Genomic DNA, 23,627 nt, shown 5'->3' on the forward strand with positions numbered 1-23,627 from the left:
GGCGAAAGGCGGACGTGATCAATATACTAAAACTTCCTGCACGGTTCATCTTTCCTCTTTTACTTTTTACGTTGGAGAGAAAAAGAGGAAAGATGAACCGTGCGAAAGAAGTTCATCTAAAAAGAACAAGCCTAAAATCTTACATCTCCGAAGGAATGGAAAAACGTTTGGCGGGAGCCTCAACTCGCATTTTTTTCCACCGAAAAAATAATTCCCGTGGAATAGATGGAATCTGTGGTGGAATCTATAGATGTATTTTTGACGATCGATTTTTGAAAATTCAGGTTTTCGTGTTGTATAATAAAAATTTGAATTTTTTTTTCAACGGCTCAAGCTCGCGTGATTCAGCCAATTTTTCGAAACTCTTCAAATAATTTTCCAAAATATTTCTTAATTTAATTAAACAATACAGTATAACATCAAAACTAACATACATATTGTATTTATATAATTAATATATATATATATATATATATATATATATATATATATATAGTATAATTAATTAGGAAATTTTATATAATAAAAAATCAAATGTGTCATGTGAATAATTTATATTTGAAAGTGATATTGATTTACAAAAATTTATGAGGTATACCTAAGACTTTCAAACTTTCCCATGTGCCACTTTCAAAATTAACAGCTTATAGGTATTTTTATTAGCAACGATGAGATATAAAAACACGTGGAAAGTCAATGAACGAGTAAGAATAAGCGTTACAAAACAACGTATAATAGACATCCATAGATCGAACATTGATTAAAGATACATTAATTATTTTCTAACATTAACGCGCGATAATTTGATCGTAGTTTCACATATCCTATACTGAAATATCTTGTACATGTATTTCTTCAATTGCAAAATAAAAAAAACTGTAATAAAAATTAAATAAAAGATAAGTACTTGTGTAATATAAGGAGTTCGAACGTTTCGTGAGAACAAAAATAGTTATCATTCACAATATAAAAATTATCTACCTCACATTTCAATAATAATAAAATTATACATCACAGATAACACATAATGCGTCAATTTTAAGTAAAATATGCAACATAGACAGTTGTACAGAATTGAAGAAGCACAAAGACTTTCATCGCTCATATATATCTCTCTTGTATTAACAATCTTCACTAAAGTTTTTGATTCTATACAAACTGTAAACTTTGATTAGTTTGAACGTGCTCTTCTCCTCTTCTTCAAAATGGCATATTCCGCATAAAATATTATATATTTTTACATAAAAAAATCGTGCAAGTAGTTTATAACTAAAATTCATATATTTCCCTTTTGTACGCATTTTATCATTTTGCCTGGATTATTTAATTTGCCGCTCCTTCACGACTCTTCATCCTCGCTCGAAGTGTCGATTGTATAACATAACTGAAAATTGAAAAGTGTATGTAACATCAAATACAATACGAATGCATCATTCGGCATATGTAAAGCAATTCAAATGTATTATTTTAATTTTTAATTATCAAAGTAAGAAGACTTTGTGAAATGAGTCTATATATAAAGAAATATAGAAATGATACAAAAATATTATTATAGTTTTGTAACACTTCAGATGCTAATATGCTTAATTACTTGTATATCTCGTTATATACCTCATCCAGATCGGGTCTCTTCAGTATTTCCTCGAGTCCTGATAATTTCTCGAGATAATTTGGCACATTGCAAGCGTCAAGAACGAAAGCAAAATCGCGTTGTTGATACTCCTCGATCAAAGGTGTCGAGCAAGCTGTACAGAATGGGGATCTGTGCGTAACAGTCAGTTTCATTTCGTTGCCCCAAAGCGAGCCCCGTATCGTGTGAGGTACACCACCCAATAATCCTACCAGTGGATTATCGACATTCTCTCGACAATCGTCTCTATCGTTATCCATAAGCGCTCTAGCTAAAATTCTAAACATTATGAAATTAGATTAAACTAGATATATACGTTCGTTATTAAATGTTATTGAAAGCTCTCACATATAACCAAAATCTATTATCAGCTTATATTTAAATTCAGCTTACCCTTGGGGATGTTGCGTTACTGCCATAAGTAGCTCGACTGCCAAACCCGCGGCGATTTGCGATAAACCCGGCCGACTTACGGTACACTGCAGATCGAGCGTTCTATCAGTCTGGGACTAGAATCAGAATGAAAATAACAATCGCAGGATTAAAATAAATCTTTATTAAATTAGCTTATATAATCTAGTTTATATCATACATTTTTTCCACGATATCTGACATGATGTTAAAATATGTACTCACGTTTCCGGGTTGTGTTACATCGTTACAAAAGTAACATCCAAGATCGTGCCCCGCAGGGTTCTGCACCGTTAATTTAGGCGAGTCGGAATCGGAAAGATCGCGCATGCCGTGCCGTTGTACCGTATACGAATCGAAGCCCAAAGCAGCGTTAATTGCTATCTTATTCGTCGCGGCGCACATGAGGGTTGGCAGCCATCTGGCTTCTCGCGAATCCAGAAGCAAGAACACCACGTCGTGGCTGTTTACGAGTTCTTGCAGTTTGCTCACAGCTTCCCTGGTCGTCTCCATCATACTCTGGCCGACTACGTGACCGGGCATGGGGATATGCAAGATCACACCTTCCACATTCTGCAACGACATAAAATGATTTTATCGACGACTGCCTTTTTCGTCAAAATATCGTTTTGACGATACCAACAAGTTCAATAGACTTGTACTTGCCATGCTAGGACGTATCCTGAGTAAAGCGTCTTTCGCAGCGTGCGCTTTGTGCCGACGTTGCACCGCGTCTTCGTGCGTATACAGACTCTGGCGCACCGTATTGCTGTGAGAGACGGTAGAATTATCCACGAGCGTCATATTATTGATACCCCAGCCAAGAAGTACTCTCGCCACGGAACATCCCAGAGTACCGGCGCCCAATAGAAGGCATCGTAGACCACTGATCTTTTCCAAATCTAGATCAGGGACAAGGCGCCATTTCATCAATTTCAGATTTAAATTGATCGCTCTGTCGGATAGTCTAACGTAACACACAAACAAAATAAATAGCACTCGTATAAACCTCTGTACATATAAAAATCGTTGTTGATTAACTTGAAAAACTCAAGACTTACTTGGTAGGATCCATAATGTTGGATAAATCCACGATGTTAGGGCCCATTTTCCCATTTACGTTAGCTTCCCAACCTACCAAGTGCTCTTCGGGAGTAGTTTCCATGTCTTTATCCTCTTTGATTCTAAGTGTAAATATAACCGCAGTCTCCACTTTATCGCTCCTTATAGACAAGACTTTGACGTCATTTGTAAAGCAGTACGAAGAGCAATGCCTATACAATAGGCACAGAAGGTTTCGCAAGGGCCATCCAGGTTCTGCACTTGCGCAAGGATCATAAAATGCAAAGTATACTTCACCCTAATGATATTAACGATTTCATTTATTACTAATAAGCTATTAATAATCTATCAATAATAAGTTTCTTATATATGATACAAAAATAAAAGACAATGAGAGTACAAATTCATCAGACTGTACCTGTTGTAAATCTCTCTCGTTTGATTTTGCACGTAGCACTCCCTTCGACAAGTCGTCAACGCTTAAGTCATCCTTTCCCGACGCGAAAACTGTGAAGAAGTTCCTCGATCTCGCATCCAGCTGAAGGAAGCTTTCGCGTAATTTATCTATCTGGCCGGACGTGAATTCGCCGGATGCGAATTTCGTCGGTGCGACCGAATAAATTCCCGGTAATGAGAAAGAAGCTGGATGCGCGGCCCAATAATGAAACTTATACTTCTTCAGATCTGAATAAGCGAATACCAGGAATACCGAGAGCTGCCAGGGTTCCTGCAAGGCAGTGCCGTCTCTGATACTATCGATAACGCATTGGCCCATCGTGTCGATAAACTTCTCGGGATTTATCTGTCTGAACGCTTCATAGGTATTCGTGTTGATCATGTAGCCGTGGCAAGCTACTCCAGCATTGTGACTAGTGCTCTCCAGATTTCTGAAATTCGTCTAAATGGAGCTTATCCTATTTATTATATCGACATAGGATTTATACATCGTTATTAACAGTTACCGTTAATTAAAGATGCATTACATTGCAAAATATGGTTCAAGAACGTGAATTGTATTCTCATCCTTATATGGCACTCACTCATTAAACGATGTACAATCAAGCGTTAATGGATTGGTTCTCCCCTCGTCCCTCGGTCGAAGAGAAAAACTTCCCCATAAATGTATCTTGGACTTCTCGTCCAGCTTCAACTTGTCTATTTTCAGTTCTGCAAATTTTGCCCAAAACGTTGGGTCCGTCGTCGTTTTCAACTTTGTGAACCTTATCGCCTCAGACATCTTGGGGAATTGATAATCTTGTTAAATCTAAAAGACAAAAGAAACGACGGTAAATGGACAGGAAGATATCTTACAACAAAAAAACTGATAGCAGTACGAGTACTCCTCTGCTATAAGTATAAAGATAAAATATTTCAGAGATGTACATATCGCATATGTACAAGTTTAGATTGATTGTATATCATTTTTGCATCGTAATCCTACATTAATTCTTAGAAAGAAGCGTTTCCTTAAATCGTTGGCCGCGTTAAAAAAAATTCAACAGACCCGAATGTTTTGACAGCGAGTCATGCGCTTCAAAAATAACATCTACATACATATGTACATACACTGTATTGTACACATATATCTGTCTCCCTTTCTAGACCGCGAATCAACACTAATTGACACAGATATACATCGAGCTCATGCAGAGCAATTGTCGGCAACAATCGCCGCGATTATACGAGACTTACGAGAGCAAGTGGCAAATAGAAAGCGCATATAAGAGCACAAACAAAGGCGAATGTGTCTACGAACTGGCACGAACGTCGCGTCGCTGTCGCGTCCGCGTTAACGCCTGCGCGCCTGAAGTTAGACATATGTTCGAGCACGTCACGTGTCACGTGCGCGGCTAACTTGGGCTAACTTCAGACGCGAAAAGACGAACGTATGTACGCGCACGGCGCAAGTTGCGCTTCGCGAATATAGTTATTCGTCTGAAGTTTCAGAAGAATCTCTCGCGAAAGGAACCGGTGAGTTTATTAATCGTCAATTAATTATCGATTATTTATTAACAATTCGTGAATTTTATTAATTTTCATCTCCCATCTAACTTTAAAACAGACAAAGTTTTTTCTTTCCTGTTTTAGGCTTAACTTCTGCAAAATTCAAGGAGATATAGTGTAAAATACGTTAGTGAGTGAAGCTTATATTTATTTCGTCCTAACTTCAGAGTGCTCGAAACGTTCGTTGTCTGCTTTGTTCTTTCGCTAAACGGACGCGATATCTTCGCGGCAAGGAATTGCAGCGTGACTGCACGCCGTGTGAGCAAGTGGAACGAGTTAGAGAGGATCGTTAAAAGCGCGTCGAGGGCTCGCGAGGATCGTCGAGGACGACGATTTCGTAATTTACGATCGGCGTCGCGCTCGAGCGCCGACGCGTTTCTCTTTGAAAATTTCTCGCACGCAAGGTAACATTTGTCGAGTCGGGTGTAAAAAGTCGAGTAATAATACGTCTGTCAAGCGTGTTATTAAATTACAAATATGAATTACAAATGTCTCTTTGCATTTATTGCAGTTCGTTGTTGCATTCGATAAATCGCCAGACGGGATTTTTTGACGAGCGATCTCGTTGGCGCCTGAAGTTGGTCACCGAAGCGACGGCCGCGCCGGTCCGGTTGCGCGCGCCGACGGCCGACGTTACCGCCGCGCCAATATGGCCGCACGGTATCGGCTGTCCGCTGTCCGCAGCGACGCGACTGTGAGAGAGAGTGTGTGAGTGGGCTATCCCGCTATCCACGGGGGGTTGCCCACCGAGGCAGGTCCAGGGAAATATGTCGGACTACCTGAGGTCCGCGCTCGGGTACCTGAACGGCGGCACCGGCGGCAACGATTACGTCGGCCAGACGTTGGACATCAACAATGTGAAGCTGCGGGTGACGCGACTGATCGCCGAGGGTGAGTCTATCGTCTTATCCTCCCGTGGAGTGCTTGCGGAGGCTGGCAGTGTGCTGGCGCCACCACGGAATCTCGGGTGCCTGTCAGAGATCTCGTCTCCGCGGGCGGGTATCACCTAATCCCGCGATTAGAGCCGGACGAGGTCGACCGCGGTCCGCCTTCCTCGCGTCGCGATAAAAAAAAAAGGCCGGATATAATCGCGCGGGGCGGCAAGAGGAGAGGAGAAAGGAGCCAGACCTTTGCCGATCTTTTGCTCTCGCGTGACATCTGCTCGGCCTGTCATGTGTCAAACGTGTCAACGTGTGTTTTGACACGCGGCCAGACGCCAATCGCGCGTGTCACGGACAATCTGTTCCGAGTGTTCTGACGTCAACGCTTCTTATCTTCTTTATTTCCTTGTCGCGCGCATTCACGTTTCGCTGGATCGGATTTTGTCGATTAACGATCTATTGTCTATTTTGTTTTAAGATGATCGCTTTGTCACGAGTTTCAAGACGCAGGCGATTTTTGCTCGGTCCTTGAGCTCGCAGCTTCCTTGTGAATGCGCGGCGAAGCTGTCTAGACATTCCTTTCTAATTATATTTAGAATCTATTGATTGCGTTAATATAGCTTACTATTGTTCATTCGTTATACTTTCTCAATCTATATTTTACTGGACGTTAAAGATTATGATGTGCGAGAAATTGGTTTATCTCAGCAAGTTTAAGTTTTCTTAAGAAATTTAACTCGGGTAGTGCAATTTTGCAAATTTCGATACGTGTCAAGTCTTTTTAGAAAGTAAAAACCAAATAATGTAGATGCATGTTACATAATTCAAGGTTTTTTTTATTTTTTTAAATTTACATTTTTAAAAGTGGATTATGCTGACCATTTTTGTTAATATTTACTGAAATAGAATTCTAGTATGTCTAGTATGTGAATTAAAATTTTAATTGCAAAGTTATTATTTCAAAAAGGTAGATGATTTTTAAATCATGTTGAATTTATGAACATGTATAAAAGGACCTTTTTTTTAAATTTGTTTTTGCAATTTGTGTTTAATACTCAAGTCAAATGTGAATATTTGTAGAAATTAACAGTTTGAATTAGTACAGCTTGTAAAATGAACAGACGTTGCTTTATCATACAGTCATAATAAATGACATTTATTTATGCGCATGATATGAAAAACATGAGCGAGAGATATAATTCTCGTAATCGAATTATGTATCATTATTAACATTTAGATAATTTGTGGCAAACATCGTATCAACAGGTGGATGGGCATTGGTGTTTGCGGTAGAAGATGTTGCTACGGGAAAAGAATACGCACTTAAGGTAACTAAACTAATTCACGTTAATTCTTTTTGCAATTTAATGTTGTATTGTCAATATAATGTTATTTTCATCATTAGAGACTTATCGCCGCCGATGAAGATGCAAACAGAGCCATTATACAAGAGATAGAAACATTGAAGAGACTGTCGAATCACCCAAATATTATTCAGTTCTTATATGCTCAACGACTAGAGCGAGAGGAGCGTAAAGGATACGAGTACCTGGTCGTCACCGAGCTATGTCCCGGCGGTACGGTAGCGGATATACTCAGGAGCGTGTCCGTGAATACGCTGACTCTCGCCCAGGTGTGCAAGATAGCCTATCAAGCGGTACGTGCGGTGCATCACATGCACAGCCAGCAGCCGGAACCCTTCATTCATCGGGACATCAAGCTGGAGAACTTTTTGATCGGTAGAGACGGCCTCGTGAAACTTTGTGACTTCGGTAGCGCCTCGACTCAGCAGATACTACCCGATCCGTCATGGAATGCTCAAAAACGTGCCACTCTGGAGGATCAAATGGCCAAGTACACAACCCCCATGTATCGCGCCCCGGAAATGATGGATACGTGGAACAATGACCCTATAGGGCCTCCGGTGGACTGTTGGGCTTTAGGGTGTATATTATATTCTTTAGTTACATTGCGGCATCCTTTCCCCGAAGGTGAGATAATTGGCGATTTACTAAATATTGAGTTGATTAAAGCATACATATGTAATTGATAACGAATGTGGAAACACGGGATTATTAGGATAGGTTTAAATATCTCTTTTTTAAAGATGTACTGTTGAAGATAAATACTTTCAAGCTTGAATATGTATGCCAATTTTATCATAATGATAGTATTTATTAAAATATTTTTTATCTTGCAGGCAACAAATTGGCAATTGTGAACGGCAAGTATTCACCGTTACCGCCTAATCCACGGTACGCATGTCTGCACGATCTGGTGAAGGGATGTCTGCAAGTTTCGCCCATACAGAGGCTGACGACAGCGCAGCTCTTGGAACGTTTGGCGGCAATCGCCGAATCGAACGACTTCGATCCCAGAGAACCGGCGCGGATCGAAATCACGGTCAAGCCGTCGCCACCCCCGCGTCCAACGCCACCACCACCACCGTCGGACACGCCAGCGCCAGTTCCTCGTTCCACCACGCCGGCAACGATGCCGCCGCCAAGACCGGCGCCCGTGCAGACAGTAGTGTCCAAGGTCCCGGCGACTCAGAGCACAACTGGCCTATTCAATTCGCTGAGAGGCGGCGCCGGAAGCATCCTACGCAACTTGAAAGACACTTCCAGCAAGGTGATGCATACCGTTCAACAGAGTATGGCCAGGACGGAACTGGACGCGAGTTATCTGACGTCGCGCATACTCGTTATGCCGTATCCGGCCGACGGGATCGAATCTGCCTATCGGGCTAATCACGTGGAGGACGTGAGAGCGTTCCTCCACGCCAGGCATCCGCCGCCCGCCAAGATTCAACTATACAATCTATCCCGCGGCCGGCCGAGCGTCACGCGACTCCCCGGCAGGCACATTGATTGTTCATTTGCCTACGCCACTCCGGAATCGAACGCACCCATGCTGTTTGCTCTGTATCAGATCTGTCAAGATATCTATCAGTATTTGAACGCTGACTTTAATCACGTGGTGGTGCTATATTGTAATGTGAGTATGTCGCAATTCAAATCGCGCGATCAAACGTTCACTAAGTGACGGCTCGATTATCCTGCTGATTTGTCTTTCCAGGACGGGTATCGGGCGAGCGCCACAGTGGCATGCACTCTATTGATCTACAGCAGAGCCCTGACCACTGTCGAGGAGGCGATCGCTCTGTTCACGACGAGACGCTGTCAGCCGCCACATCTACAACCCTCGGAATTGCGCAGTATTAATTACATGAGTATGCTCAGTGGCGGCCGGCCTCCGCACACGAAGCCGTTGGTCCTCCGTTCCATTGTCGTACAACCGGTGCCGTTGTTCACCAGAGCGAAAGACGGTTGCCGGCCGTACATAGAGATCTACAGTAACGGCGCGCTGGTCTTCACGACGAAGAAGGCCAACTACGAGGAAATGAAGCTGTTTGGAATAATGGAGGGCAAGGTCTGTCTGATTCTGGGAGACGCGGCCGTGCGCGGTGACGTCACTCTAGTGATAAACCACGCCAGGCAGCAGCTCGGCCGTGTTATCGGCATTAAAATCGCTTCCCTGCACTTCCATACTGGCTACGTGCCCATCACCGAGAGCGCCTTGACGTTCGAAAAACGCGACTTGGACGATGCTCCCGAGATTGGCGGCAAGTTCCGCGTTGTGCTGAATGTCATGATAGGTGAGGAAAATTCGAAATTGTCGAGGGTGCCGTCGCCGTGGGAAGCGGAAACGTGTGTCAAGCCCGTGCCGGGTCCGCTGTTTGGTTCAACGCTGGAAATGGAGGAAACTCTGGAGAACTTTAGGACATCTCATGAGGAAGAGGTAGAATATTATTATTATTTTAATTATTTATTAGATATACAATTATTTTGTATTTTTAGCGTTAAAGAATAGGAAAATGTTGGAAAGTTGATTAATAATCGATAATAATTGACATTATTGCAGATTCAGAAAGTACCGTTGAATGAAACCGACAAGATTTCACAACACGAAGCAGTACCTCAACAGCCGGAACAGCCGAAAGAGGAAGAGCCAAGCAAGATCGAAGAGAACAGCTTTCAGGAGGCTGATTTGTTGAATCTCGGCATGCCGGTCAATACCAATAATACCTCAAATACTCCCGCCGCCGCGGCGGCAAATCCAGGATTAGATATATTTTCTAGTTCTAGTCAGAACGAAAGCGATCTCTTGGGCGGTTTCGGCGTGTCGGCGCCGCAGACCGAGGCCGCCAATTCGATACCCTTAATTAACAATAACGCCCCGACTGACTTACTGTTCGGACACGACAGTTCCGCGACGAGGAGCAACATCACACCCAGCAACAGCAATCTGAACATGAATGATCTGTTTTTCGGACAGAGTCAGACAACGTCGAGCAACGTCAAGGAAGTCAACGATCTGCTGTTCGATCCGCTGGGCGGAAACGCCTCGAGCAATCTTCTCGGCAACAGCACGAACCCGAATACCGCGAAGTGTCCAAATCCCGAGGAAAATTTCCCGCGAAATGCCAGCGTGCCGAACTTCGCCGCTCAAGCTAACAAGGATCCATTTGCCAATTTGGCCGGATCATTGGGCGCCGGTCTTGCAGGTAGCTGGAACGGCACGCCGAGGAACTCGAATACCCCGCAGTCGGCGAGTCCGGCGCCTGCAAGTACGCCGATCCATTCCAGCCCGAACGCAATGCACAAATCCAACGCGGCGACAAACGAGGCCAATGGCGCGGGTAGCGGCACCTCGGACGCGTTTGGCGGTAAATCGAAGGAGAAGAGCGGCGATGCGTTCGAGGATCTGCTTGGTAGCCAGGGATACAACTTCTTCAGCTCGCGCAAAGCGGACAAGGACAGCCCGAAGACAATAAATCAGATGCGAAAGGTGGAAGCGGCCAAATCGATGGATCCCGACAGGATGAAAATTGCTGAGTGGACGGAGGGTAAGAAAGGAAATTTGCGGGCTCTGCTTTGCTCGTTACACACGGTCCTATGGCCGGAGGCTGAGAGGTGGCAGCGTTGCGAAATGCATCAATTGGTCACGGCTGCGGACGTCAAGAAGGCTTACAGAAAAGCTTGCTTAGCTGTACATCCGGATAAGGTACTTGAATCTCATCGAATATCGTTGTTTACATAATCTTTTTTTATTTTTTCGCGTAAATGTTATCATTTTTTAAATTATTCATGAAATATTAACGTCTTTTAATTTTCCAATAGATGTATAGATAACAATCAATAATAGCAGTAATCGCAGTAATGTATCCATCATAATTATTAATCTGCATTTTTTACTGCTGATGAAATCGATATTACTAAATATTAAATAATACAAGTGTATTTTTAATGTATCTTAACTTTATCACTTATTAATTAGCATTTAAATATTAACCCTCGAAAGCCACACTGGGGTCTCAGGGACCCCAACAAAATTTTAAACTACGTTTAAAACTATCATTTATATTTTTTAACGCGCTCATTTGTATTTTTTGGTAATGATTTTTTTACAAATTCTGATTTTACCATCATAATTCTCAGAAAATTTACGATCAATTGAAAATGGAAAAGAAAATTACAATACATTGAATTTTTCGAAATTTATGAGCGAAAAATGGTTGGGGTTCTCCAGATCCTCTACTGTGGCCTGCGAGGGTCAATGTTATAACAGAGCAGCGCGTAAATATTAAGCCGGCGACGAGAAAAATCAATGTAGTTATACAATGTAAATATACATTGGATAATTATCTTGCTATTTAAACAATTCATTTTGTAAAAGTAGTTTTTAATTAAAAAAAAAATTCAACGTATCTCTTTTTGTGTTGCAGCAAGCGGGCACAGCAAATGAGAATATAGCAAAGTTGATTTTCATGGAGCTGAACAATGCGTGGAGCACGTTCGAGAATGATGCGTCGCAGCAAAATCTATTTAGCTAATTTTAATGATCGTTATCCGTTATCGAGAACCTGTCTCTGTAATTAATTTAGTTCCTAGCGGAAAGGGGAGCTAAGGGTGGGGCGGAGATCTCGTTATCTGTGGGATAACTGCATCCATGTAACTACATTCCGACTATGTTATTTTAGCTGTAGAGAGAAAGACAGGGTGCGAAAGAGAGAGAGAGAGAGAGAGAGAGAGAGAGAGAGAGAGAGAGAGCGCATGAGAGAGAAAGTAAAGTCTTCGGAGGCGGCAGCGAGTTCGGCGAAGCAGTGCTTCGGGACGCGTCTCCTTATTGTTTCAACGCCTTGTAAACCTAGTTAAAATGCCCTCAATTATGGCAGTGCGACGTAACGTATATGTATATAACGCAAATGTACATTAAAAAGAAGATCCCAAATATACGAAGCTATTTTCGGCCGAAAAGAACTTTGCACTATTGTCCACTGAAGATTCGAGGATTGCTGTAGAGGTATTCCGTACGATATTTACAATTTTACTTTATTTTACCTACGAAAAATAACGATGATATCAAATTGATATAATTATTTTTTTTTTGTTAAGAAATTTATAGAATCATCGTATGCGGCGTATTATGTTATAATTGTTTTAATTGTGCAATTTTACTTTCTTTAATTTAAAACACGGAATACCGTTACTGGTAACGACGGCCAGTAAAGAAAGAATTTTTTAATGGAATGCGTTTTTTAATATATTTAATTTATGATTTATGATTAATAAAAATTATTTTTATTAATAACTTAATAGAAATATGAAATATTATATAAAAGAAACTTAAGACTATACAATTGATACAACTCATCTCCAAACTTCGATGTGAATAATTTCGGTTTTTCTTTCAATGCACAGAGTGCCTCAACATTTTTTCGTTTTAATTTTAACAAAGAGATTCTTTGATTAAATCAAAAAGAACTTTTCTCAAGTAAACTTAAAGGTCATTGTTGCAACTTCTTAGCTTCTTGTAACTTTTGAACTAAAGTTCCCAAGAAGCAAAGTTCAATTGTACTTTAATGACATAATAATAAGTATATTTAGTTGCTTGCAGTTCTCGAAAATGTAGTTTGAGAACATTTTATTTTACTTTTGAAATCGAAAAAGTTGTGCGGACTAACAGTGAAATAAAAACCGACTATCTCTTTACATTCCCAAAGTTCCCAGTGTTGAACCCCTCAAGTCTTGATTTATATTATTTTTATTTTTCAGCTCTTGCATATAACGTACTATCTTCAATCATCAATCTCTTACAACAATTCGAAATTGTTATTTTCTCCAGTTATATCGCTCAAGAAGGGACGCGAGTTGTCCCAAGAGTACGAAATCAGGTCACGACTTCCGGGACACTTCGTATTAGGAGGAGCTCAAGAAATCCGTTCTTTTTTTAATTCATAGGACATTGTGAGAGACATTTATAACGGGCGTCAGCAAAATCTACGAGTGTTAGTGGCATTGTCAGAGAGAGAGAGAGAGAGAGAGAGAGCCGCCGATACACGTACATACGCGTACATACTTACACGTATATACTAAGGGAAGACAGGCGCAATACATGTGGAGTATGCCACGAGCGCGCTCGTGTGGACCACGGGATGCTACAGGGGTGAAATTTAAAGGGAGGGGCTGCTCTCGCGAAAATGGCCGTTACGCACGGGGTAGATTGTCCGGGGGTGGACAAGTGACGGGTGGCTGATCGTCCGTGTCCTCCGCAGTCCGCACCGACCAATTGACCGAGTGCCTCGCGACGGATTGACACGGTTTACCCGACATCGACAGCTATTATGCGGCGGTGGCCAAAAAGCGATCCCTGCTCTGCTCTTCTTAAACCCCCACCGGACGCGCGACCTTCCATCCCTTCCGTCAAGAGGTAAGGTCGTCTCTGTTTTGTGCATCCTCCGAAACGCGTATACGGATCACACAGTTTTTAGAATGTGATTTAGAATCTCTCCCGTTCGTAAGTGCGCGCACTGTCGTGACGCGAAATTATGTGCCTGTTTGTGCCGAGAATGTTATCTTGATATCTGCAAAAAAGAAAGTGGAACAGGGTAACTCTATCCCTGGCAGGTGAAAGATACTGTTAGAAATTTTTTTACATATCAGTTGTTGATATTAACAAATTATTGGTTGAATTCGCGATTTTTTCGTAGTACGTACGAAGGTGGAGTATTTTTTTTTTTACATATATTTATAACACAGTACGAGATATATAATTGCAAGTATCTTGTGCTGGAAGAATTTTTCACGAAGTATAATTTAATGATTTGAGATCAATTATACATCGTGCGCACGATAATATTAGCAGAATGCTGACAAATATTTGTTAGTAGAGGCTTATCCGCCACACATGTATCAATGACATGTTAATGACATACATTTAAAGTAATATTTCTGAATAAAAATATTGTCTCTTACAGATTAGGCCCACGCTTCAGCAATGTATATCAAAAAAGCTAAATAGAAAAAGAGGAAGGGGAGAATAAGGAAAACTGAGGAAGATGCCTGGCTCTTATACTGGAGTTGTAATCCTCCTCTTGTTAGGGACTTCTGTGTCAGTGTCCGGTACCGCGGACGCTGCCAAGTCTCTGAGAGCGGCGAAGGCCAGGCTCAGATCGTCTTACGCATCGTGGCGGATAGTGGTATGTTTCACTCAGCCTCAGACCTCTTTCAAGGCAGACGTACAGAAAGTATGGGAGCAAGCGAGACTGGAATCTTTTCACGCGGACATGGATGTGTCATATATAGAAACAAGGACGACACCCGTGACGACGAATTCCTTGTTATACCCCTTGTCAATGTTAAACAAATTTTGTACAGACATCGAAGGCGGAAAGACAGTATTAAGCCTTATTATAGGGGGAGGATCGGCAGCCAGATTTCTTGTTACGGCTGCTGCCGCCTTGAATCTTCCAGCTCTGTGGTTACCGTTTACACACAGAGACTTTCTTCGCCAGGTATGTATGTATCTACGTTTACGAACTCGTGTATAGTCGCTCGTATAGTTAATTTTACAAAAAAGAAAAAGCTATATTTTTCCTTATTTACACGATAGCAATTATCAAATTCGACGGCGCGCAGAACGATCCGATTACATAATTGTATGATGTTTTGTGCAATGCAAAAATGTGAATTATTTTTCGTTTACAGGGAAATCTCGGCCGGTTTGAGAACCGCATAGGTTCGAGCCCCAAAGAGGTCGGAGCAGCAGCCGCCGCCTTAATGCATCGGGCTAACTGGCATGCGTTCACCCTCCTCATCGATACTACTCTCCTGCCCGTCACTAATCTTCTACAAACGAATCCACCGACATTGACACCTCGCTCGATCATACACCTTCCGACGAATGACAGAACTCTGAGATTGAGGCTGAGGCGGGTAGCCGAAGAGAGCGGCAGCGGTGGAGTCGTGGTGATGGCCTGCGATTTGAGCAACGCCCGGAAGATCCTCGGTGCGGCCAACAAGTTTGAGATGCTCTCGGGCAGATTCTTGTGGCTCTGGCTGGATCTTAAGGCGGAGCTGCGACCAAACGAGCCCAACATCATCAGTTCGCACCTTCTTCACAGTTCGCGTGTCGCCGTTGCGGCCAACGAGAACTCACCGTTGTTTGAGCGAACGACGAATCTCGCTTCGGACGACAAACCATTGCCGCCGCTGAATCCGCTGCCGAGCCTAGCCAACGACATACATCGGTTGCAAGAATATAGGTGGCGAGATGAGAAGATCGTGACCAAGCGGGAGGACAAGGGCTTCAATTTTGACGACGAAGAGGAGGTCGGGAGACTCGCGAGTGACAAGGAGCTCAATTCCAAGAGTTTTATGCCGATCGGGATGCTTGCGCTCAGGCCGTCCGGTATCAGGATCATGGATGGCGACACCATACTGACCAGAATACTGAGAGAGACCTCGCAAGCATTGGACGAGACCTTCCTGGAAACAAAGACGAGATTGAGTCGTATGCGCGATCTGCAGCTCAGAGAGCACTTCGTACCGGAATGCTTCCCGGAACGTAATGCTAAGTTTATGACGAGCGACGCGAGGGAGAACGTATCCGCGACCTTGACGAGTAAACTGAGGAAATCCATGGGACAAATTTCTAAGGACAAGGCAGAGTTTCAGTTGCTGAATTTGCAAGCCGTCAGGTTTCCCGGGAATAAGACTCAATTGAGGTTCGACTCGATCTTAAGATAATCATATCTATTGCTAAAAGGTGGAATAATCGATGTAATCAATGTTTAACAGGTGGACCAAGGTCGGCACTATCAAGGGAGGCAGGGAAGTCCGTTTGGATACCATAATCTGGCCGGGCGGCGGCATCATGCCGGCGTATCTCGAGCAGGGCGGCGAGCAGATCGGGATGCCAATTTATAGCATCGTGACCGCGCTGGCGTCGCCGTTCACCATGATCACACATCTGCAAGAGGGTTTCTGTCTGCGCGGTCTCACTTGTCGACAGGGTAATACCGTGGTGTGCTGCTACGGCCTGAGTATAGACCTGCTAACTGTGGTCGCGCGCGAGCTCGGTTTTCGTTTTAATCTGTACCTGGTGGAGGACGGGCTATTTGGGAAACGGAACAACCGGAACGGCACGTGGAACGGCGTGATGGGCGAGCTGGTGTCCGGTCGAGCGCAGATGTCGTTCGCGGCCTTGAGCGTGTCCACCCATCGTGCTGAAGTGGTGGACTTCACCACGCCGTACTACTTCAGCGGCGTGAGCTTAGTCACGGCGCCGCAGCTACGTTCCGAGATACCGCTGCTCGCGTTTCTGTTCCCGTTCAGCACAGAGCTGTGGATTGCCGTGTTCACGTCGCTAAACTTCACCGCGATCGCCGTCGCGCTCTACGAATGGTTCAGCCCGTTCGGCCTGAATCCCTGGGGCAGGCAGCGCAGCAAGAACTTCTCCATCGCCTCCGCGCTGTGGGTGATGTGGGGCCTTCTGTGCGGCCACCTCGTGGCCTTCAAGGCGCCAAAGTCTTGGCCTAACAAGTTCCTTATCAACATTTGGGGCGGCTTCTCCGTCATCTTCGTGGCCTCGTACACGGCAAACATAGCCGCCCTTATCGCCGGTCTCTTTTTTCATTCTTCAGTGAGCAATTACCATGATAAAAGCGTGAGTATCTCGGCTCTTTATAAATACGCGATTGTTTACAAACGAGTTTATGTAAGAAAAAATAAACGGGAAAAACTGAAAGCTTCGCGATATATTAAGTCTGTTTCATTATAATTATTTATAAAATTAAATATGTCTCAATTGGAGACACTGTGTTCACTGGGATTATTATTTAATATGTTTATGGACAAAACAATTTTGAATAGAGTTTAAATGCAAAAGAAAATATTTATTTTGTTCCTATCTAATTTTCGGGCATGGATTTAAGACTTTTGAATGCATTATATTACAGCTGTTGGCACAAAGAGTTGGTGCACCGAGAGCTTCCGCGGCCGAGTATTACGTGCAAAGAGCGAATCCGCAATTATGGTCCCACATGGCTCGATATTCCTTGTCGGACGTCGCCGAGGGCGTGGAAAAATTGAGAAACGGCAGCCTAGACATTCTGATTGCGGACACACCGATTCTGGATTATTATCGGGCGACCGACGACGGTTGCCGCTTGCAGAAGATCGGTGATACCATCAACGAGGACACTTACGCAATCGCGCTTACGAGAGGACACCCCCTGAAGGAGAGCATATCGAAAATTATAGCAAATTTCACAAGTAACGGTCTACTCGACATTCTGCAGGAAAAATGGTGAGCGATGCGCAAAAATAAGTGCAAAAATTGGATAATCGATATCGGTTCGCGTGCGGACTTTCTTTTTATTTGCGTGATAACGGGAGCGTGATAATTACGTTAGACGAAAATACATTAAGTGATAAATAAAGTCCGACGCGCAGAATATGTGAACTGTTCGAGAAAAATATAAGCATAAGTGTGTTATTTATCTTATTAAAAATTCATCATCTCATATAAAATCAATTTATTTGGACAATAACATGGTCTTAAACGTTTTATTAAATACATTAAATATTATATAAAATGAATATTATATATATTAGTTCTGTATACTTTATACATTTTCATCAATATGGTTAGAAAAAAAAAGTATTAAAATCAGTGAGGTAAACACTTTATATAAAGCGAGCTAATTCCAGGTATGGCGAATTACCTTGTCTGAGCGATCGACCAGGGATAGGCGCAATAGATGCCGAGCCAGGTGGTCAACCCAGGCCGCTAGGAGTCGCGTCCGTGGCCGGGGTTTTTTGCCTGCTCGGGATGGGTGTGGTGCTCGGTACCATAATACTCATAGGAGAACATCTCTTCTACAAGTACACGCTGCCGCGATTGCGGCACAGACCGGAGGATTCCATCTGGCGCAGCCGTAACGTCATGTTCTTCTCGCAGAAGTTGTACAGGTTTATCAACTGCGTGGAGCTGGTCTCGCCGCATCATGCCGCCCGCGAATTGGTGCACACGGTGCGACAGGGCCAGATCGCGTCGCTCTTTCAGAAGAGTGTCAAACGAGTGCGTGTCTTCGATTTTCTAAATGGCCCACAAGTTCGCGAACGAAATCTTGATAGAAGCATTTTAAAATAAATACCGAAAAGCTTCGAAACATATAATAATATAATATAAATTGTTTAAAAATAGAAATTTGTGTTTACTTGAAAATTCATATTTGCGAACTTATGGACAGTACGCTCACTTTGATTTCTAAATATCTACAACGTTTCCATGTTCCAGAAGGAACATGAACAACGTCGCAGACGTAAGAGCAAAGCACAGTTCTTCGAGATGATTCAAGAAATCCGAAGGTAAGGGAATGCAATATTCAAGTTTATTAAACGAAACAATTTTTCCCTGTGCCGATAAACTATTATTACCAAAATATGACAAACAGATGTAAAAATAAAAAATTTGATAATTATTTATTATAAAAAAACCCAATATTTTTTTCATGATCAATCACATCAAAATAATAGAAAAGAGTATCAGAAACTAGTGCAGCAAAACTACTAAATATTCAATTATCTCTCTTTCAGAGTACAACAAGAAGAGAAGATCGAGACAGTACCCGAGGAGCCTGATGCCACCAAGACGGTGAAAAAGGACGAGAAGCTCGGAAAAGGTAGAGAGAGGAGTCGCAGCAAGAGCCCGCTGATGCCTCGAAGCCCTAAGCGATCGGAGAAAAGCAGGAGTTCAACGAATCTGTCGGCGTCTCGCCTCGGATTGTCGCCGGTGAGTCTCGACGCGCCGATGAAGCCGCGCGAGTTCACGCTCAGCAGCACCAATTTGCGCGCGAGGAGCCCGCTGGAGACGGTAGGCCGTAGATTGAGCCATGGGGACGGCGGTTCGCCGCCGCCGCATCTCGGCTCCTTCGGCGGCAGTGCCAATCTGCGGCCGTTAGCACCTACCAGGAGCGACTCGACCGGCGGTGGCACGCCGACCGTTCGTCGTGATTCCGCCGCCGGGGGTGGTGGCGTGCCGACGCCGAGATACTCTCGCAGCCCGGCCAAGCGAGGCCAGTCCTTCCCGGTGTTCGCCACTCTGAGACCGCCGCACTCGGCCGGCTACCAGGTGTCCAGAAGCCCACTGTTGTCGCCGAACAGCGAGCTCACGTCCGCCATCGGGAGGAAACTGTCGCGCGAGTGGGGCTCCGGGACTATCGACCTCACCAGGTCGTCAGAGGCTATAGGCAGCGGTAGTGGCGGCGGGGGTGGTGGTGGTGGTGGTGGTGGTAGTCGTGGTTCAACGTATACCTTGAATCAGGAAATGACGCTTTCTTTGAGCCGTTCCCCGGGCGAGGAGAAGGCCCAAGAGGAAGCGTTACTGCCAATCAAGAAGCCCATACGGCGCGCCAGGAGTCACGAGAATCGCGACAACAGTAAGCTGATGGTGGACCTGCCGTCGCCGAGATTGACCCAGCCTGTGGTGGGCGGCCAGTGTGTCAGCGAGCGAACCAAGAAGCAGCTGGACTCCGAGCTGAAGGCCATCTTAACTGCCAGGGCCCACCATCGCGACCTGCATCCCCCTTGATAGGAGACCGCCCCGTATTAAGGGAGAGTTCTTGAAAGCAGCTTGGCTTTTTGGAGGATCGCTAAGCCTTTGAGGGGCTTTGATTGATTTTAAGCAATATCAGATTTATAGGTCAATTTGTAGAGGAATCCGACAGTTTATCAGAGAAATTAAGAACTAGCCAGAGGCACACGGCGATGCGAGTAAAACGGGAAGAATTTTTTGCTGTTGGAGTGGGGGGAGGGAGGGTGAGATGAGGTAGAGAGGACGGAGATAGATCTCTTTGATTGTTCATACGTTGTTACGTACATTAATAATATAGGATAAACAAAAGTGCTATAAACTCTAGTAGTGATGTCTTAAATAGGTAGCGAGACACATACTAAGATATTTTCTTGTTGACATTTTAACTCTACATTAACCGGCAGCCTGGGTGAGTCTCTCTCGATTGCTATGGTATCAAATACTGTACGCTGCAGCGTTTCTCAACTCCGATCCTCGACGATTCGAGATCACGCTCTTAGCACGTAGTGGATAGAGCTCTCTCTTTCAAAATTTATCGGTTCTCAAACTTAGTTTCACGCAAAAAAAAACGGCGTTTCACCAGGTCAAAGTCTGTCCAAGTTTATCGAGCGGGTCTCCATCCGCAACCGTTCGCACCATACCGACTCCTAGCGATGGCGATCGATTAGCCGCACACCCAGCGCACGAATACAACGAACACGCGATGATTTATGGACGCAGCATCGGACATTTATCCCCATTTATCTCCAGTTTCTTTCTCGCGGTGGCGATGGAGAGGCGGGGTGTGGCGTTTCGCTCGTGAATAAAAACTCGGACAGGCCGCGCGTCCTAGAATAATCGTCCCTTCGGGGAGTGTAAATATCTCGAGATATACAGACTGTCATTCCTTCGATCCCTCGTCTGTACGAATACTGTAAATACTCGGCGGAATACTCTTATTCCGGATACCTTTTCGCCATTAGGCAAGGCGTAACGCGTAGCGAAAGTTGAGAAACGCTGGTCTACCGAACCTCGTCGAATTGGACTGCATATTATACTGCCACTTTAATAATTTCTGTGACTGCGGAAGGAGAGAGACTCGCTCGATGGACTCTCGGCGTAGAATGACCACTTACCGCGAGATAATATGCATTAAATCTTATTAATTATCGCGCCAGGAGGGTATTAAGATTGGAAGCCGACGGAATTCGAAACCCGAAGTCCCGTTAAACGCAATTCGTAATCGCGGGTTATTCGATACCGGAGATTCGGGCCCCGGGCAAGAAGAGGGCCGGGAGTGAACACCTGAAACAGAAAAATCTTATTCTTTTTCGCAGTCACGTCGCGAGGATCCCTTTGCGACTTAGCAAATTTGTCTCCTGAAGCAGTGCCAAACGTCAGTATTAACTTCGCGATTGACCGTTTGCTTTCATCCGGCACGCGAGAATGTGTAGAATGTATATTTTAGCTAGATAAGCACCGCGGGGTCCGGTATTACGACGACAACGACGACCTTGTTCGTTCGTTCGCTCGCCGCGCGACTCGGTGAACCCCGCGACCCCGCTTCGCGGCCGGCGAGTTTACCGATTCCTTCCGACGGATTTTACTAGACTGATAGGCGAAATTTCATTCAGGAATTGTAAATGAAACATTATCGGAATTGAATAATTGTTACTGATCGATGTGCATGTCTCCCATCTTCGTCTATCGAATTCTTTCGATTCACTTGATGAAAATAAGGGGGGGGGGGCGAAACTCACGTCTAGTTCTCATTACTATTACAACTTAGACAAGTAGAACGTGGATGTGCGCGGGACTTAAAAAAAAAAAGACAAAAAAACAAGAGGAGGAGGACGAGATTCGAATTAATTAACTTTAAAGAGAACGGGAAGAGATTCGTATGAGCGAGGCCTTAGAGGAGTAGTCGTATCCGCCCAAAAAAAAGATACTTTACTTAAAAAAAAAACTAGTACTGTACTGTACTCGAATATTTCACTACGTTATATTGTACGATAGAGTATTAATAGACATTTAGTTTCATATAGTTCTCCTCGGTAGTACGCTATTGTATTCAGAAGAACTTAAACTAAATTCCTCGTCGAGTCCTTAGCGGGTAGTATCTCTCCGTGTGTGAGTGTATACGTGCGACTATATTTTTTTCCCACCGGGAAACGCGGCGGCGAGGTCGCCGACGGTCGGCGCGGACGAGCCGCCGCCGCCGCCGCGGAGACGGGCGGACTAACACATTTTTTCCCGGTAGAATTAGAGCGTCATTGTCCTCTCGTTAAGTAGGTCGTGGCTGGTAGTTCCCCGAGGGTGTTCCCTCGCAGAGTGCCACGTGCGTCAGCGCGACGCGCGACGTCGCGACGTCGCGACGAGGCGCATCGCGCCGGAGCCGCGCGTACGAAATCGATGAAAGTGTCCTGAATGATTGCACCTCACGAGGGGCAAGCCGCATCCCATCCGGGTACCGCGCTCAGCGTAGTACTCGCCGCGCGTTTTTACGAGCGCGCTAAACGATTCCGCCGATAAACACTGCACGCACATACGGCACGCACGTAAAAAGAGAAAAAAAGACGGCAACACACGTCCGCGTCTCGCCTACGTTTACAAAAGGACACGTGGTGTCCTTGCATCACACAGAACGCACCGCTCAGCTCGCCCGCTTCTCTCATCGATCCTCCGAAACCCGCTCACCTCCGTCACACCGTGATCGCCAGGGGTAGCTTGCCTTGAAGCTGGGAGCTAAGAGACGGACCTTCTCACGGAAGTAAAAAAAAAAAAAAAAAAACAACGCGTTCACGGCAGACTACTGTAGGCGTAATTTGTGCTGCAATTAATTCAGGAAGTGATCAAAATACAAACATATAGGGGGCCAGTTTAGAGTCACCCGCGCCTAAAGAAATCAAAGATAGACTTATTAAAATTAATTTATATAAGCTGTAATTCTCTCCTCGTATAACGTGTGTGTGGGTTCTGCCGGTAATTTGGTTCAGTAGGGTCTCTCTTCACCGCACCTTCTAACTCTCTTCCGTTCTACACGTCTTCCGTTACTCCGTTCTCTCGGGAAGGGGAAAACAGGACGTCCCGGGAAAAATCCCTCGAGGTTCCCTTGTACATAACGCGTCTTCTACTAGGTCTTCTATATCCCTGAAGGAACACTATTGCACTGAATTAAAGGTCGAGCCCCCCTACTTCTTTGTGCGCCAACAAGAGCCTGTTATAGAGACGTCACACGCACGCGGAAAGATAAGAGCAAAATGCACTTATCTCGTTGTCGTTATCGTCGTCTTCGCGAGAGCGACCTCCTTCCGTAACGTAATTCCGCGCGATCGCAACTCTGTTGCGACAACGACGAATGCCGTTTGGAATTTGCATCTCTGGATGTGATAGCAACGATAGTAACACTCTCAAAGAGAGAAAAAGAGAGAGAGAGGGAAAGAGATGTACACGAACGATATGCAGAATCTCCAAATAATTTTCGCGAAACCGTCGCTCTAAATAAATATTGGTATCTGTGCTCTCTCGTTCGATAACTTATCAAATATTCTTCGAATGTTTACCATCAAAAGTATTCTTCGAGTTGATCTCATTGCAATATAGCTATATAGGTACTTATTATTATATATATATATATATATATTCATGTATATATATGTATCTGGAATTGCCGGCCTATACACAAGCGAGGATAATACCATATTTTCCATTACGCCTTT

At 44.2% G+C, this 23,627-nt stretch overlaps 3 protein-coding genes across 5 annotated transcripts; 2 read left to right on the plus strand and 1 right to left on the minus strand.

Annotated features, from left to right (window-relative positions):
- Window positions 1-539: 539 nt before the first annotated feature.
- On the minus strand, window positions 540-4,937 carry Atg7 (Autophagy-related 7). 2 transcript variants are annotated; one of them, XM_071780618.1, is made up of 9 exons: window positions 4,796-4,937; window positions 4,144-4,367; window positions 3,522-3,990; window positions 3,103-3,401; window positions 2,708-3,008; window positions 2,267-2,614; window positions 2,024-2,139; window positions 1,612-1,909; window positions 540-1,384 (listed from the first exon to the last, which is right to left on the minus strand). In XM_071780618.1, exons 2-9 carry the CDS (start codon window positions 4,338-4,340, stop codon window positions 1,340-1,342), a joined length of 2,073 nt encoding a protein of 690 aa, XP_071636719.1. In that variant the 5' UTR covers window positions 4,341-4,367; window positions 4,796-4,937; the 3' UTR covers window positions 540-1,339. The 2 variants fall into 2 exon arrangements, with proteins under 2 accessions (XP_071636719.1, XP_071636720.1); XM_071780619.1 differs by lacking the exon at window positions 4,796-4,937 and having other exon boundaries at window positions 3,522-4,001; window positions 4,144-4,283.
- An 811-nt stretch (window positions 4,938-5,748) lies between these two features.
- Window positions 5,749-12,311, plus strand: Aux (cyclin-G-associated kinase). The gene is made up of 7 exons (XM_071780608.1): window positions 5,749-5,998; window positions 7,255-7,316; window positions 7,394-7,979; window positions 8,189-8,985; window positions 9,067-9,789; window positions 9,913-11,055; window positions 11,777-12,311. The coding sequence occupies exons 1-7, from the start codon at window positions 5,875-5,877 to the stop codon at window positions 11,882-11,884; spliced, it is 3,543 nt and encodes a 1,180-aa protein (XP_071636709.1). The 5' UTR covers window positions 5,749-5,874; the 3' UTR covers window positions 11,885-12,311.
- Window positions 12,312-13,606: 1,295 nt separating this feature from the next.
- On the plus strand, window positions 13,607-22,702 carry LOC139814388 (uncharacterized). 2 transcript variants are annotated; one of them, XM_071780606.1, is made up of 8 exons: window positions 13,607-13,761; window positions 14,309-14,845; window positions 15,039-16,057; window positions 16,131-16,998; window positions 17,291-17,640; window positions 18,045-18,414; window positions 18,634-18,704; window positions 18,933-22,702. In XM_071780606.1, exons 2-8 carry the CDS (start codon window positions 14,390-14,392, stop codon window positions 19,924-19,926), a joined length of 4,128 nt encoding a protein of 1,375 aa, XP_071636707.1. In that variant the 5' UTR covers window positions 13,607-13,761; window positions 14,309-14,389; the 3' UTR covers window positions 19,927-22,702. The 2 variants fall into 2 exon arrangements, with proteins under 2 accessions (XP_071636707.1, XP_071636708.1); XM_071780607.1 differs by having other exon boundaries at window positions 13,607-14,845.
- The last annotated feature ends 925 nt before the right edge of the window (window positions 22,703-23,627 follow it).

The sequence above is a fragment of the Temnothorax longispinosus genome, chromosome 6, assembly GCF_030848805.1.
Source record: "Temnothorax longispinosus isolate EJ_2023e chromosome 6, Tlon_JGU_v1, whole genome shotgun sequence".
Classification (NCBI taxonomy): domain Eukaryota; kingdom Metazoa; phylum Arthropoda; class Insecta; order Hymenoptera; family Formicidae; genus Temnothorax; species Temnothorax longispinosus.